Source organism: Manis javanica, chromosome 2, assembly GCF_040802235.1.
Source record: "Manis javanica isolate MJ-LG chromosome 2, MJ_LKY, whole genome shotgun sequence".
Classification (NCBI taxonomy): domain Eukaryota; kingdom Metazoa; phylum Chordata; class Mammalia; order Pholidota; family Manidae; genus Manis; species Manis javanica.
Window position 1 is genome coordinate 145,527,265 of NC_133157.1, and position 15,715 is coordinate 145,542,979.

The following is a 15,715-nucleotide window of genomic DNA, read 5'->3' on the forward strand; positions in this document are numbered from 1 at the left end:
TAATGAAGGGTTCAAATTGTTCTCAGCTCTTGTGAGGCCTTTATATTTATTCTTTCCTAACACAGAAGTAAAACTGCAGTATCCAGCACATTGATCTAACAGGTGACACGCTTAATAGATTCAGTACAGTCTTAGTAGATTCAATAGTAGTTCTGTTCTTGGGAAGCTTGTAATTTAACACTTGAATTTGATTTAGAGCAGTATTTTTGAAAGTGTGATCACTGAAAGAACATGGAACCTGGCAATTTGTTAGAAAAGTCAACTCCTGGGCTCTACCCTGAAACTACTGAGTGAGGAATTCTGCTCTTGGAACCCAGACACGTTTTAACAAGTCCTTCAAGTGATTCTGATGCACTCAGGATTTAGGCTGCCTATGTTAACTTCATTTATTTCTCAGTATTTTCCCCAAATAGATATTGTACTCTTCAATTTTTTTTTAGTAATAATGATCAAAAGCCTATATACTATTACTTTACATATTAGTACTAACTAGACATAATGATAAAAGAGGTAAGTTAAAAATACAGTTAAATGTCAGTTGTTAATAAAATTTATTTTTCTAAATCATTTGAGAGAATTTTAGACTTTTAGAAAATTGTAAAATTAGTAGAACTCCCAGTTGCCCCAATGATATTTATATATGTATATGCGTATGTACATGTATATGTACACACACATAAGCCAGTTTTATTTTGAACCAAATAGGAGTCATTTGCAGACAGATACCCTTTATATTACTAAATACTAAGTCCAGCAGTGTGTATTTTCTATGAACAAGGATATTTTCTCATGTATAACTGAAATACAGATATCAATATCTGGAAATTAATATTAATACAACACTTTTTTTCTTATCGACAGACCCTATTCATATATCATTAGTTGTCTCCATAATGGCTTTCATTAGAAAGTAAAAAGATCTTTCCAAAATACCATCTGGAATCACATATTGCATCTAGTTATCATATCTGTAGTTTCTTCTAACTTGGAGTAGTTCTGTCATGACTTTGATATTTTTGGAAAGTACAGGCCATAATTTATGAATTTTTTAACATAGGCTTTCAATTGTGTTACATTCAAAGTCACTGATTAAATGCCTTGCATATAAAAGCATAGACAATATTTTAAATAGCTACTGAAGGAAGATTAAGTTCTTAGTATTTTTATCAGTATTATGTAATTGAGGTTTAGGAATAGAGCCTATCTACAAAACCATAGAATTATCATGTATGAGGTCTGATAAAGTGAGTGGCTGCTTTCTACCCGCATATACATACAAACACTCTAAAGCAAATTTTAGAAAGATTGTAGAAACAAGTCTGAGGTTTCATCTAAAGGAAGATACAAGGTTAGATCTAAGTGACCTGCAGCTGAGAGGGTTTTAGACTTTGGTGTAAGAATTTAGGAAGAAAAAGGATCAAAGATGGTGGCGTGAGAGGTGAGACAGAGGCTTCCTCCTAAAACTGCATATAATACAAAAATATAATTAATAAAAATAATCCTGAGAGAGCAACAGGAAAGAAGACTGTGCCAGACTGCATACACCTGGAGAAAAGTGGAGACCTCATGAAATAGGGTAACGTACCAAAGCTGTGGCCTGATGGGACCCAAGCCCTCCCTCCACCCCAGCTCACCGGCGGGAGGAAGAGAAATGGACTGGGAAGGGAGTGGAGGCCTGGGACTGCTGAATACCTAACTTCGGAGATCTGCTCTGGGAGCACAAACCTACATTTCATGGTGCTTTCATGATACTCTAGTGATTAAGGGGTTCGAAAACTAAGGAAGTATTCCTGGAGAGACTGAGATTCCAGCTGCTTGTGGAAAGCAGGGATCCATATCTAGCTGCTCTGGGACAAAAGCTTATACCTGTGTGCTCGGCCCACTGGTTACGGCAGTGGAGACAGACATAGCAGCCGGGAAGCATGAAACAGCTCTTCCCTCCCTCCAAGCAACAATACCACTCTCCTGTGACCCCTGACATTGCCTCAGGGGTTGAGCAGCTCCAGAGAGTAGAGCTTCTGGACACTAGAGGGCGCCATATACAACTGAAATGCCAAAGGAACCTGGTACAGAGTAAAATTAGTAAAACCCCTGAAAAAGATGACATGGACCTCATGACTTTTCCTGAAAGGGAGTTCAAAATAAAAATCATTAACATGTTAATGGAGGTACAGAAAGATACTCAAGAAGTCAGGAATGAATTCCGGTTGGAGATCCAATCATTGAAGAGCAAAATGGAGGGTATTAAAAGCAGATTGGATGTGGTGGAGGAGACGATAAATGAAATAGAAACCAGAGAAGAGGAATACAAAGAAGCTGAGGGACAGAGAGAGAAAAGGATCTCTAAGAATGAAAGAATATTGAGAGAACTGTGTGATCAATCCAAATGGAAAAATATTCGCATTATAGGGGTACCAGAAGGAGAAGAGAGAGAAAAAGGCATAGAAAGTGTCTTTGAGGAGGTAATTGCTGAAAAATTCCCCAACTTGCGGAAGGAGATAGTCTATCAGGCCATAGAGATGCACTGATCTCCCAACACAGGGGATGCAAGGAAGACAACACCAAGACATACAGTAATTAAAATGGCAAAGATCAAGGATAAGGATAGACTGTTAACAGCAGCCAGAGAGAGAAATAAGATCACAAACAAAGGAAAGCCCATTAGGCTAATATCAGACTTTTCAGCAGAAACCTTACAGGCCAGCAGGGAGTGGCATGATGTATTTAATGCCATGAAGCAGAAGGGCCTGGAACCAAGATTACTTTATCTGGCAAGACTAGCATTTAAATTTGAAGGCGGAATTAAACAATTTCCAGATAAGCAAAAGCTGAGAGAATTTACCTCACACAAACCATCTCTACAATGTATTTTGGAGGCACTGCTATAGATGCAAGTGTTCCTAAGGTTTACTAGCTGCCACCAGAGGAAATAAAACCACAGTAAAGAAAGTAGAACAGCTAATTACTAAGCAAATGCAAAATTAAATTAACTATTCCCAAAGTCAATCAAGAGATAGACAAAGAGTACAGAATATGATACCTAATATATAAAGAATGGAGATGGAAGAAAAAGGAGAAAAAGAAAAGAACTCTTAGATTGTGTTTGTAGTAACATTAAGTGAGTTAAGTTAGACTCTTAGATAGTAAGAAAGTTAACCTTGAACCGTTGGTAACCACGAATTTAAACTCTGCAATGGCAATAAGTACATACCTATCGATAATCACCCAAAATGTAAATGGACTGAATGCACCAATCAAAGGACATAGAGTCAATGAATGGATAAAAAAAACAAGACCCATCTATATGCTGCCGACAAGAGACTCACGTTAAACCCAAAGACGTAAACAAACTAAAAGTGAAGGGATGGAAAAAGATATTTCGTGCAACTAATAGAAAAAAGCAGGAGTTGCAGTGCTTGTAACAGACAAAATAGACTTCAAAACAAAGAAAGTCACAAGAGACAAAGCAGGACATTACATAATGATAAAGGGGTCAATCCAGCAAGAAGATATAACCACTATAGATATCTATCCTCCCAACACCTACATTTGTGAAACAAATACTAACAATTAAAAGGGGAAATAGAATGCAATGCATTCATTCTAGGAGACTTCAAAACTCCACTCACTCTGAAGGACAGATCAACTAGACAGAAAATAAGTAAGGACACAGAGGCACTGAACAACACATTAGAACAGATGGACCTAACAGACTTCTACAGAACTCTACACCCAAAAGCAGAAGAGTACACATTCTTCTCAAGTGCACATGGAACATTTTCAAGAATAGATCATATACTAGGCTGCAAAAAGAGTCTCAGTAAATTCAAAAAGATTGAAATTGTACCAACCAGTTTCTCAGACCACAAAGGTATGAAACTAGAAATAAATTACACAAAGAAAATAAAAAATCCCACAAAAACATGGAGGCTCCACAACATGCTCCTAAATAACTAATGGATCAACAAACAAATAAAAACAGAGATCAAGCAATACATGGAGACAAATGACAACAATAATTCAACGCCTCAAAATCTGTGGAACGCACACAAGGCCATGCTAAGAGGAAAGTATATTGCAATACAGGCCTACCTCAGGAAAGAAGAATAATCCCATATAAGCAGTCTCAACTCACAACTAATGAAACTAGAAAAGGGAGAACAAATGAGGCCCAAAGTCAGTAGAAGGAGGGACATAATAAAGATTAAAGCAGAAACAAATAAAATTGAGAAGAATTAAACAATAGAATCAATGAAAGCAGGAGCTGGATCTTTGAGAAAAAAGACAAAATAGTTAAACCACTAGTGAGACTTATCAAGAAAAAAGGAGAGTCTATACGCATAAACAGAATCAGAAATGAGAAAGGAAAAATCACTACAGACACCACAGAAATACAAAGAATTATGAGCGAATACTATGAAAAATTATATGCTAACAAACAATAACTTAGAAGAAATGGACAACTTTCTAGAAAAATATAACCTTCCAAGGCTGACCAAGGAAGAAACAGAAAATCTGAACAGACCAATTACCAGCAACAAAATCCAACTGGTAATCAAAAAAATTACCTAAGAACAGAAGCCCTGGACCAGATGACTTCACCGCTGAATTTTATCAAACATTTAGTGAAGACCTAATACCCTTCCTCAAAGTTTTCCAAAGAGTAGAAGAAGAGGGAATACTTCCAAACTCATTCTATGAGGCCAGCATTACTCTAATACCCAAACCAGGCAAAGACACCACAAAAAAAGAAAATTACAGACCAATATCCCTGATGAACATAGATGCAAAAATACTCAACAAAATATTAGCAAACCGAATTCAGAAATACATCAAAAAAATCATCCATCATGATCAAGTAGGATTTATTCCAGGGATGCAAGGATGGTACAACATTTGAAAATCCATCAACATCATCCACCACATAACAAAAAGGACAAAAACCACATGATCATCTCCATAGATGCTGAAAAAGCATTTGACAGAATTCAACATCCATTCATGATAAAAACTCTCAACAAAATGGGTATAGAGGGCAAGTACTTCAATGTAATAAAGGCCATATATGACAAACCTACAGCCAACATCATACTGAACAGTGAGAAGCTGAAAGCTTTTCCTTTAAGATCGGGAACAAGAAAAGGATGCCCACTTTCCCCACTTCTATTCAACATAGTAGTGAGGGTCCTAGCCATGGCAATCAGACAACACAAAGAAATACAAGGCATCCAGATTGGCAAGGAAGAAGTTAAACTGTCCCTGTCTGCAGATGACATGATATTGTACATAAAAAACCCTAAAGACACCATTCCAAAACTACTAAATCTAATATCTGAATTCAGCAAAGTTGCAGGATACAAAATTAATACAAAGAAATCTGTGGCATTCCTATACACTAACAATGAACTAGCAGAGAGAGAAATCAGGAAAAATTCAATTCACATTGCATCAAAAAGAATAAAATACCTAGGAATAAACCTAATCAAGGAAGTGAAAGACCTATACCCTGAAAACTACAAGACACTCAAAGAAAAATTAAAAAGATACCAGTAAATTGAAACTCGTCCCATGCTCATGGATAGGAATGATTAATATTGTCAAAATGGCCATCCTGCCTAAAGCAATCTATAGATTCAATGCAATTCCTATCAAAATATCAACAGCATTCTTCAACGAACTAGAAAAAATCATTCCAAAATTCATATGGAACCACAAAAGACCCCGAATAGCCCAAGCAATTCTGAGAAGGAAGAATAAAGTAGGAGGAATTATGCTCCCCAACTTCAAGCTCTACTACAAAGCCACAGTAATCAAGACAATTTGGTACTGGCACAAGGAAAGACCCATAGACCAATGGAACAGACTAGAGAGCCCTGATATAAACCCAACCGTGTATGGTCAATTAATATTTGATAAAGGAGCCATGGATATACAATGGGGAAATGACAGCCTCTTCAACAGCTGGTGTTGGCAAAACTGGACAGCTACATGCAAGATAATGAAACTGGATTATTGTTTAACCCCATAAACAAAAGTAAACTTGAAATGGATTAAAGATGAATGTAAGTCATGAAACCATAAAACTCTTAGAAGACGACATAGGCAAACATGTCCTGAATATAAGCATGAACAGCTTCTTCCTGGACACATCTCCTCGAGCAAGGGAAACAAAAGCAAAAATGAACTCATGGGACTACATCGAACTAAAAAGTTCTTGTATGGCAAAGGACACCATCAACAGAACAAAAAGACATCCTACAGTATGGGAGAATATATTTGTAAATGACATATCCGACAAGGGGTTAACATCCAAAATATATAAAGAACTTACACGCTTCAACAGCCAAAAAGTAAATAACCTGATTAACAAATGGGCAGAGGATATGAAGAGACAGTTCTCCAAAGAAGAAATTCAGATGGCCAAAGACACGTGAAAAGATGCTCCACATCCCTGATCATCAGGGAAATGCAAATTAAAACCACAATGAGATATCACCTCACACCAGTAAGGGTGGCCAGTATCAAAAAGACTAAGAACAACAAATGCTGGTGAGGATGCTGAGAAAGGGGAACCCTCCTACATTGCTGGTGGGAATGTAAGCTAGTTCAACCATTGTGGAAAGCAATATGGAGGTTCCTCAAAAAACTAAAAATAGAAATACCATTTGACCCGGGAATCCCACTACTTGGAATTTATCCAAAGAATACAACTTCTCAGATTCAAAAAGACATAGACACCCCTATGTTTATCGCAGCACTTTTTACAATAGCCAAGATATGGAAGCAACCCAAGTGTGGATAGAGAAGAGGTGGGACATATACACAATGGAATACTATTCAGCCGTAGGAAACAAACAAATTATACCATTTGCAACATCATGGATGGAGCTAGAAGACATTATGCTTAGTGAAATAAGTCAGGTGGAGAAAGACAAATGCCAAATGACTTCCCTCATTTGTGGAGTGTAACAATGAAGCAAAACTGAAGGAGCAAAATAGGAGCAGACTTAGAGACTCCAAGAATGAACTAGTGGTTACCAAAGAGGAGGGGTGTGGGAGGGTGAGTGCAGAGGGAGGGAGAAAGTGATTGAGGGGTATTATATTTAGTACACATGGTGTGGGGGATCACGGGGAGAACAGTGTAGCACAGAGAAGGCACATAGTGGATCTCTGGCAACTTGCTGCACTGACAGACAGTCACTGCATTAGGGTATGGGTGGGGACTTGATAGTATGGGTAAATGTAGTAACCACGTTTTTTCATGTGAAACCTTCGTAAGAGTGTATATCAATCATACCTTAATAAAAAAATTTTTAAAAAAGACAAAAAAATAAACTTCTAATCCAAGTTTTAATTTTATATAATAAAAATTGGCTATGGAAGCAACACTATGTACTTAAAAAAAATTTAAGAAGAAAGAAATGTGGTTAAATACTTTAGAAAGAAGGCACCATAATGTAAGAAATGGGGCCAGCGATAGTGAAGCTAGGGAGGAAGAGGCCCCATCAGCCCATGTGTGCTGTTTCCATTGGATGAGAGAGGCCTTGGTCTATAAGTACAGGGTGGCAAAAGGGATTTAAGAAATGGGGTTTTTAAACATTGATTTGCTCATTGATTCACCACTGACAGGTGGTATGCTGTGTACTGGGACTACAAAGAGGAGTAGGTCCTTGTCTTTGTCCTTGAAAAGCTCAGTCTGACAGCTGATAATATCTGAAACAGCATTGTAATACAAACCTGTGTGTGTAGGTAATGCTTTAGGATATCAGAGAAGGCTTCAGGAAGGAAATGACTAAACTTAGAAAGTATGCAGAATAACCATTTTGCCCACAGTGATCTCTTTGTGAAGTTTGATAGTGGAGAGAAGGCAAGGAGATATCTCCTTGCACTGATGGAGCATGTTAGATCTATGGAGGGTGAATGAAAAGGTTTGTGGCAAATATCTTTAATGCAACAAAGTTAATTGAAACCAGTCTAGAGAAGTATTTTGCTGAGAATCTAATAGAAGTAGTTAATCAGCAACAGTTTCAAAGATTAGGTTGACTGGAAAATTACTGACTGTCCTGATGGAATTGTTGTTTCTGGGGAGAAATTAAGAGAGCTTTTTATATTCTTACAACACACTTCTCACTATCTGTGTTTTTTATTCCGAAGGGGTAAAATAGAAATAAACCTCATTGGCTGTCCGATTGAAACAGGGTTTTCAAACATTTCCTCCCTCCTCTATTTTTGATTGACAGCTGTCATAATCTTTTGTGCCATCCCCTCACTCCTCTCCTTACAACCAAGATCCTTGCTTTTCATTTATTATATTTAGTTATATTATGTATTTCCCTATTAAGAATGTTGTTTAATGTCTGAAAGGATAATCAAGGTAAATGATTAGTTGTTTAAAAATAACATGAGACTTGTCTCTTATTTACTAAAATTTTAACTTCTTTTTTTAATCTATATGCAGTTATCTTTTTATGTAAGTCACTGAAATATCTTATTTAGGCCCCAAAATTTTGTATTTAGAGAGTAATAGGAATGATATTTCTTTGAGTTTCTCCTCACTTCTTTTTGGTATGTGTGTGTTTATGTGTATTTTAGTAGCTCCAGTGGCAACATAAGCAGCAGAAAGGATGAGACAAATGCTCGAGATACTTATGTTTCATCTTTTCCTCGGGCACCAGGCACTTCTGATTCTGTACGGTTAAAGTGTAGGGAGATGCTTGCTGCAGCTCTCCGGACAGGAGGTAGGTTGAGTGTACCTTGCTTCATTGCTCTGTCCTTTGATCATCACCACCACTGCCACCTTCATATTACCGTTTTCCCAGCAGCACATCCTGTTGATAGCTGTCCACTGTAGCTTGGCTCAGGGAGCAGTTGTTGCTAGTCAAGGTTCGGAAGGCAGAGAGCTACAGGCATCCCCGGGCCTCCTCAGCTTATTACCATATAATTCCAAGAAATAGGTTCCTTCTAATATATGGATGTTTCATCTGATCCATAATTTAAATTTTTTTCACAAATCTTCCTCCCCCACACACATTTAATCTGCAAGCTAATTACTCCCCCCGCTAGACTGAGAGTTAATGGTACTGAATTTGGGTCTTGGTGTTAAATGTTACTATGACATGTAAGTTTCATGTCCATAATTCCATTTTCTACTTTTTTTTTTCAAGTGGGAAAGAGATTGATTTATATAGGAGCTTTAATTTAACTTGACTGTATCCTATCTTATTATGTGAAATTTTGGCTTTAAAGTTTCATGTGCAGGAATATTTATTTATATCAAACAGATTTATCATCTTAAACAAATTCATCCTTTTTCTTTTCTGTTATATGAATCATAGTATGACCTGTTTTCTTCTTACTCTTTCCTTTCTACTCTGATTCCCTTACTGTCTCTTTATATATTTTTTTCTTTTTTCTTCCTAGTTTCTTTTTATTTCCTTCTATCCGTTTGAATATTTACATAGGAGTCTTCTGAGTGTGTCCATACAGATGAAATGAATGGTTTCTTTGCATTGAAGCCTGAGTCACACAGGAGACAAGACAGTGCAAGACAGTTCTTTCTATAACTTTCTCTACTCTCTGCTAGAACATCCAGAGTTTATGGAGTTGTGAAATGAGGAATTGCCTGCTAGATCAATTACTTCCCCACTTCTGAGGGATAAGGAGTCATCAATGCAGGAGCACTGTGGACATTAGGTGAATCCAGAGGAGTCAGTGGGTAGTAAAGAGACCAGACTCTAAAATGAAACTAAAAATGCTTTATATAGGGCAAATGGGGTTGAAGAAATTTTCTTTTAAATTGTTATAACCACTTACTCTTGACAATTCTTTGTGCCTGTGTTTAGATGACTACATTGCCATTGGAGCTGATGAGGAAGAATTGGGATGTCAAATTGAGGAAGATATCCTTTGTGTGTATACTCATAATTGTTTTAAGTAATCTGCTAGATCCATTATAATTTTTTCTCCCTGTAAAGAATTCAGTTTCATTTTTCAGTTTCTATCTTGATTCTATTGTTTTGATGGGAAAGGAGAGAGCCATCAATGTCATTTTATTCTTGTTTTCCTGTCATTCAAAAGTAAAATATAGTGTTGATAGTATTTCCATTTTTCTGCCTCAAAAATTGAGAATGCAACAACTGAAGTTGTACAGAAGGACACAGAAAACACACACTAAATGTGTGAAGTAGGATTTCACATCTGGGGTTAACTCAGCAATGCATACACATCCCCTGAGAGTGTTCCCTTGGAGGGCAATGTGTTGATGCCAGACACCTTAGAGGGGCTCTGGGAGAGGGATCTTGCACATGGGATGGGGAATATGGAACATCTGGGTGACAGCATGATGGCCCACCTCTCCTGGTTGAGGAAGTGGTCTTGTTAGAAAGGGAGCCCCTCTAGGGCTCGGCCTCCACCTGGGCCTGTTCTGTTGAGAAGAACCTGCTGAACTCACTTCTTGCCGAGCTGGGGAAGGAAAGGAACCTTCAGTTCATCATGAATGTCTTTTTCTCAGAAGGCCCCCAAGGGAACTGTATAATCATTGAGAACTTTAAGATCCTTGGTAGAGTTCAGATTAGGGAAACTTAAAGCTTGGCTCCAAGTTCAAGCTTTTTTCCAAAAGTTTTCTCACTCAGATTGAGTGAGTACCTGAGTTAACTTATGAAACTCTTACTTGTGTACTGCTGGCATTAAACATTAAGAAGAAAGCACTGCTCATTCATAGTATAAATGTACAGTCATTATTATTTTCTAGTTACAGATCAAGAAATCACATAGAAATAGTGCCTTGTCATTAACTTGATCTAAATTGGCAACAATTTTTGTGAATTGCTTAGAAATTTCAGGAGTTCTTATTTTGGCAGAATTGGGAAAAATGGTCTTACCTTTATAATTTAACCCGTTTTCCTTGACAACCTAGTACCCATATATCAAGAAATAAGGAATACAGACATGAAATACAAAAATAGAGTTCGAAGCAGGATATCAAATCTTAAGGATGCTAAGAACCCAAATTTAAGGAAAAATGTACTGTGTGGGAATATTTCTCCTGACTTATTTGCCAGAATGACGGCTGAGGTGAGCATATCTGAATATAATGTTTTCAAGATGCGATCCCATGATGTCCAGTGAGAAGCCTGTTAAAATCATGAAGTACTGTATAAATACTACATGTAAAATAAATCATTAGCTATTTGTATGTATGTATATGTGGAGAGAGACAAATACTTAAGGTGATTGAATCTGTTGGCATCAATACCTTGTCCCTTTCACAACTGTACCATGATCTTAGGATGACTGCCTTAAATCATTGTCTAAAAACAAAAGTGTTTTTACTTATTGTGGATTCATGTAGAATCAAAGAGATGAATGTCTAATTGCAAAAAGACTTTGTAATTTCTAAGCTCTTTTCATAAGTAAGACCTATAAAATTGGTTACCTCTTTTTGACTATTCCTTAAATTTACATAGAGAATGATGGAGAAAATGAATTCATAGCTTGGTGTTTATAGACATAGCTGTTCATAGGTAAAAGCTTTAGTGTGTCTACAATCTCACTATTAAGCATTCAAGAGAGTGAATTCATTTTTCTATATACCTAGTAAAAATTGCTGTTTTTAAAACCTTAAAATAATATAAAACATTAAAAAAGTAGAAAGCATTATGTAATAAAATCCCATATGTCCATCACTCAGGCTTCAAATATTTTCAAGAATTTGTCACCTTTTTCATCTATTCCTTTTTCCTTTGTTTCCTTTTATCTTTCCCTGAATTATTTTCAAGCAAATACCAGATATATCATTGTATCTTAATATACTTGGGAGATAGCTTAAAATATAACATTTTTCTAATATAACAAACAAACTATACATTATTTGGTTTAGTTTCTTAAGATTTTGTGTGTGTGTGTGTGTGTGTGTGTGTGTGTGTGTGTGTGTGTATGTGTAATATATATATACATATATATATTATGTATATCTAAAGCAATCTCTTCCCCTACCTCTACCCCCTTCTTTTGTCCTTTATGACATTGACCTGTTGAAGAAACAATTTTATTTCATCTGTATCCTATGGTATTAAGTATGTTTCTTCCTCATAATGTTATTTAACTTTTTGTCACCTCTGTTTTCTGTAGTTCTATAGGCTTGAATATATACAAGTCCAACTTTTTCCCCTCATACATACTTCATAAGCAGTGCTTTATACTTTATATTACATCACATCGGGAGGCATGTAACACCTGTGGCGCTGCTGTCAGTGCCCTGAGACTATCAGTGTGTTCGGGCATGGAGAGTCTGGTTTCCCTTCTGCAATTTTCTCCATCAGCCTTTCATTTAATGTGTTGATCCACTGATAATCCTTGCCTGAGTTGGTTACTTTATTGGCGGTTGCAAAAGAATGATTTCTAAAATTCTGTCATTCCTTTCAGATTTATTAGCTAGATTTCTTTGATAATGAAGCACTTTCCCTTATAAACTCAGGCTCTTGGTTGCCCTGTTGGTTTGGGTAGGAAAGAGGGGATAGATGTGTAATTCCTGCCCTTTGTTATCATCAGAATGAGGAGTTGGTGCCCTAATAACTGTCAGAGGGGGCTTTTTTGCATTTGTGTGCTCTCTTTTTTTAAGTATCACCATTTGTTTAAAAGCTGAAGAAATTGTCCTATCTTGGGCCATTGCGAGCTCGCCTCTCTGTCCACTTACCTCAGCCACAGTAGTCTTTGGTAGCTTCCATGCATTCTGGCACAGGAAGATGCCCCTGGCTTACCCTGTGTATTTTGTGACTCAGAACTGAACCCATACGTTCCTCAGGAGGTGTGTTTCCTTTTTGGAGGCATGGGTGGCAATGGTAGAGACCACAGTCTGGATACTAGAGGTGCTTGTTGCCACAAGATTTTGTTGTTTATAAGCCTTCAAGCAGTAATTAAACCCGTTTTCACATACAGTCTTACAAGTATTTGAAGAAATTATCAAAGGAAGCAAACTCATCAATGCTTTGAGAAAAAATAATTAATTTTTTACTTCTAAAATTTTGATTTTGGGTTTTGTTATTAAGCTAATTGACCACAAAAAACACTCAGGATGTTTATCGAAGATGTAACTGAGTGTGGTATTGCCACCTCCCTAATAGGAAATGGCTAGCGATGAGCTCAAAGAGATGCGGAAAAACTTGACCAAAGAAGCCATCAGAGAGCATCAGATGGCCAAGACGGGTGGGACCCAGACTGACTTATTTACATGTGGTAAATGTAAAAAGAAGAATTGTACTTACACACAGGTTTGTGATTGTTTATATTCTTATTTTCATATTAAGAATGCTTGCAACTTCCATTTCAAGTTTCAAAACAACTAGTAAGATAATTAACAGTACTTTGAGGTTCTTCAAGAGATGTTATCTCTTAAGTGTAAGATGCTTTCCTAATATTGATGGATTCCTTTTAATTTTGAAGTAAGTTCACATACTTTTATGGAAATTGTTACTGTGAAGGTTATATCAATTAAATAAAATTTACAAATGTTATAGAATTTAATAAAATGGCCATATTCTTTCTCTTGAGTTAATAAGCAGTTGATTATTGGTTATTTTGTATACAGGTTATAATTCTTTTTATTTGGCAGGATTATGTAATTTAAAGAAATGTCTTTGCTTTTTCAGAGACGCGGTCTGGGTACTTATAGCTTACCTGGTTTACAGACATTTATTCCTTTTTTGCAGCATGTTGATGACTTTTGTGACTGAACTTTTTTGTTCTTAACAGTTGAAAAGAGCTGCATGATAGTTACCTTGGTTGTGTGTGTATATGTGAAAATGGTTTTTTATCATTCATTGATTTCATTTGCCAAATAGATTTTTTATGCTTTATCTGTCATCTGCCAATCTCAAAAATTTCCCCTTAAAGAACAATTTACTGTTATTTTTCAAGTTAATTGAAAGATTTAGGGAATTGAATTTTTTGTTTGACAAAATTAAGCAGTTAAAAAAATAACATTACTAACCTGTATAGTTATAAAAAGGAACCTTTACTTTAAAAAATATTTTTTTTTCTAGAAAGTATTATATTCTCAAGGTTAAAAATTCAGTACGGCAAAAGATTATGAGTGGAAAGTGCTCTACCCATGTTTATCTGCAGTTACCTTATTCCCCCTCCCTAGAGGTAAATCAGAATTACTAGTTTGTTGTATGATTTTCTGCATATTTTCTGCATATACATGCAAATATGAATATATTTTTGTTTTCCTATTTTCTAAACACATGTGGGTAATGTAGTATATAAACTTCTGTTTTTTTATTTTTTAATAACTCCATTTTCAGATACATCATTTAGTCATAGTTTTGTATCTGATATTTCAGTGTTTTATTTTGTAGAAGTATTACTGATAGTTACTAAAATATTATATCAGCATATGAAAGGCATCTTAGAAATTTCTGAATTTGAATTGCTCTATTTTCTTTCAGTCCAATAGAAAAATCTCAGCAATACAAAATCTATCCTAAAAATGCCACATAGTAGAAAGTGTTAAGTATTAAACAGAAAGGTGTTTAAGTCAAAGCTTCTTTAAAACATACATAGTAAAAGTGACATACTTATGTAATCAGATTATAAGTAGCTATGATAAGAGCATTCTTTTAACAGAAAGTATCTAGTTTAGAGATGAAGTCAGTATGATTTTCTTAGAATAAAAAAATTCTGTCTGTAGATATAAAACTTCCAAAAGTGATGGCAAAATAATATTCAAAAGATTGAAATGTGACTCTTAGTTAACATGTACTCACCAGGAGATATTTTTCCCCAGAGAGCAGCAGGGTCCTCATATCTGTATCTATTTTTAGAGACCTAGATAGCAATAAGTATATGTGAAATATTTCAGAAGTATTCTTTAAACCATTTTTTATCCGAAGGCTTTAAATAAGTAGAATGCTGTTCTTTTGAGAATGGCCATTTATCCTCCTTTGGTCTTTTGAGTTGAAAGTCATGTTGATAGTTTATGGAATCAGGAAGCTTCTCATCTCTGAAGTGGTGATACACTGGAATTTCATCATTCCATATTAAATTCAAATAGACCTTATTCAGTATTTAGGTTTTTGCCTTCACCCCTCTTTCTCTTCTCCCCCAGAGCTTAAAGTTAACAGTAACTTTTTAACTTGATAATGCTTTGCAGCTTCATTCAGGAATGAATAATTTAAAAAAACAACCTTTCTGTCTTTGACACCTCTGGTTCCAGTTTAGTTCTCTTTAGTGGAAAATTCAGAAGTCTGTAATCTTGTGCAGATCAAATTTAAAAAAATCATATAGCTTATTTTTTCTTAGTTCTCTTTTTAATTTGTTTTTAATTTTTAGTTGTGGTAAAACTACATAATCTGAAATTTCCCACCTTAGCCATTTTTACGTATACAGGTCAGTAGTACATTCATAATGTACCAATTTTCAAAACTTTTTCTCTTGCAAAACTGAGACTCAATACCATTACACAATAGCTCCCCCTTCCCCTTTGACTCCAGGTTCTGGCACTCACCAGTCTCCAAATTTGTGCTAGGCAATCAGATGAATAAATGGAGTCCTGCAGTATTTGTCCTTCTGGCCAGGGCTTATTTCATTTAGCATAATGTTCATAAAGGTTCATCCATATTGTAGCATGTGTCAGAACTTCCTTCCTATTTAAGGTTGAATAATACCCCAATGTATGTGTCTACCACACTTTGTTCATTCAGCTGTTGGTCACTTG

At 36.0% G+C, this 15,715-nt stretch overlaps 1 protein-coding gene across 3 annotated transcripts in view; it reads left to right on the top strand.

Moving 5' to 3' along the window:
• The window catches only part of TCEA1 (transcription elongation factor A1), a 49,006-nt gene that overhangs the window by 28,543 nt on the left and 4,748 nt on the right, over window positions 1–15,715 (top strand). For all 3 annotated transcript variants that reach the window (XM_036999214.2, XM_036999215.2, XM_036999216.2), the window contains exons 5-8: window positions 8,593–8,738; window positions 9,843–9,899; window positions 10,919–11,073; window positions 13,122–13,268. In XM_036999214.2, the coding sequence (XP_036855109.1) occupies window positions 8,593–8,738; window positions 9,843–9,899; window positions 10,919–11,073; window positions 13,122–13,268 (505 nt within the window). The remainder of the gene's footprint in view (window positions 1–8,592; window positions 8,739–9,842; window positions 9,900–10,918; window positions 11,074–13,121; window positions 13,269–15,715) is intronic.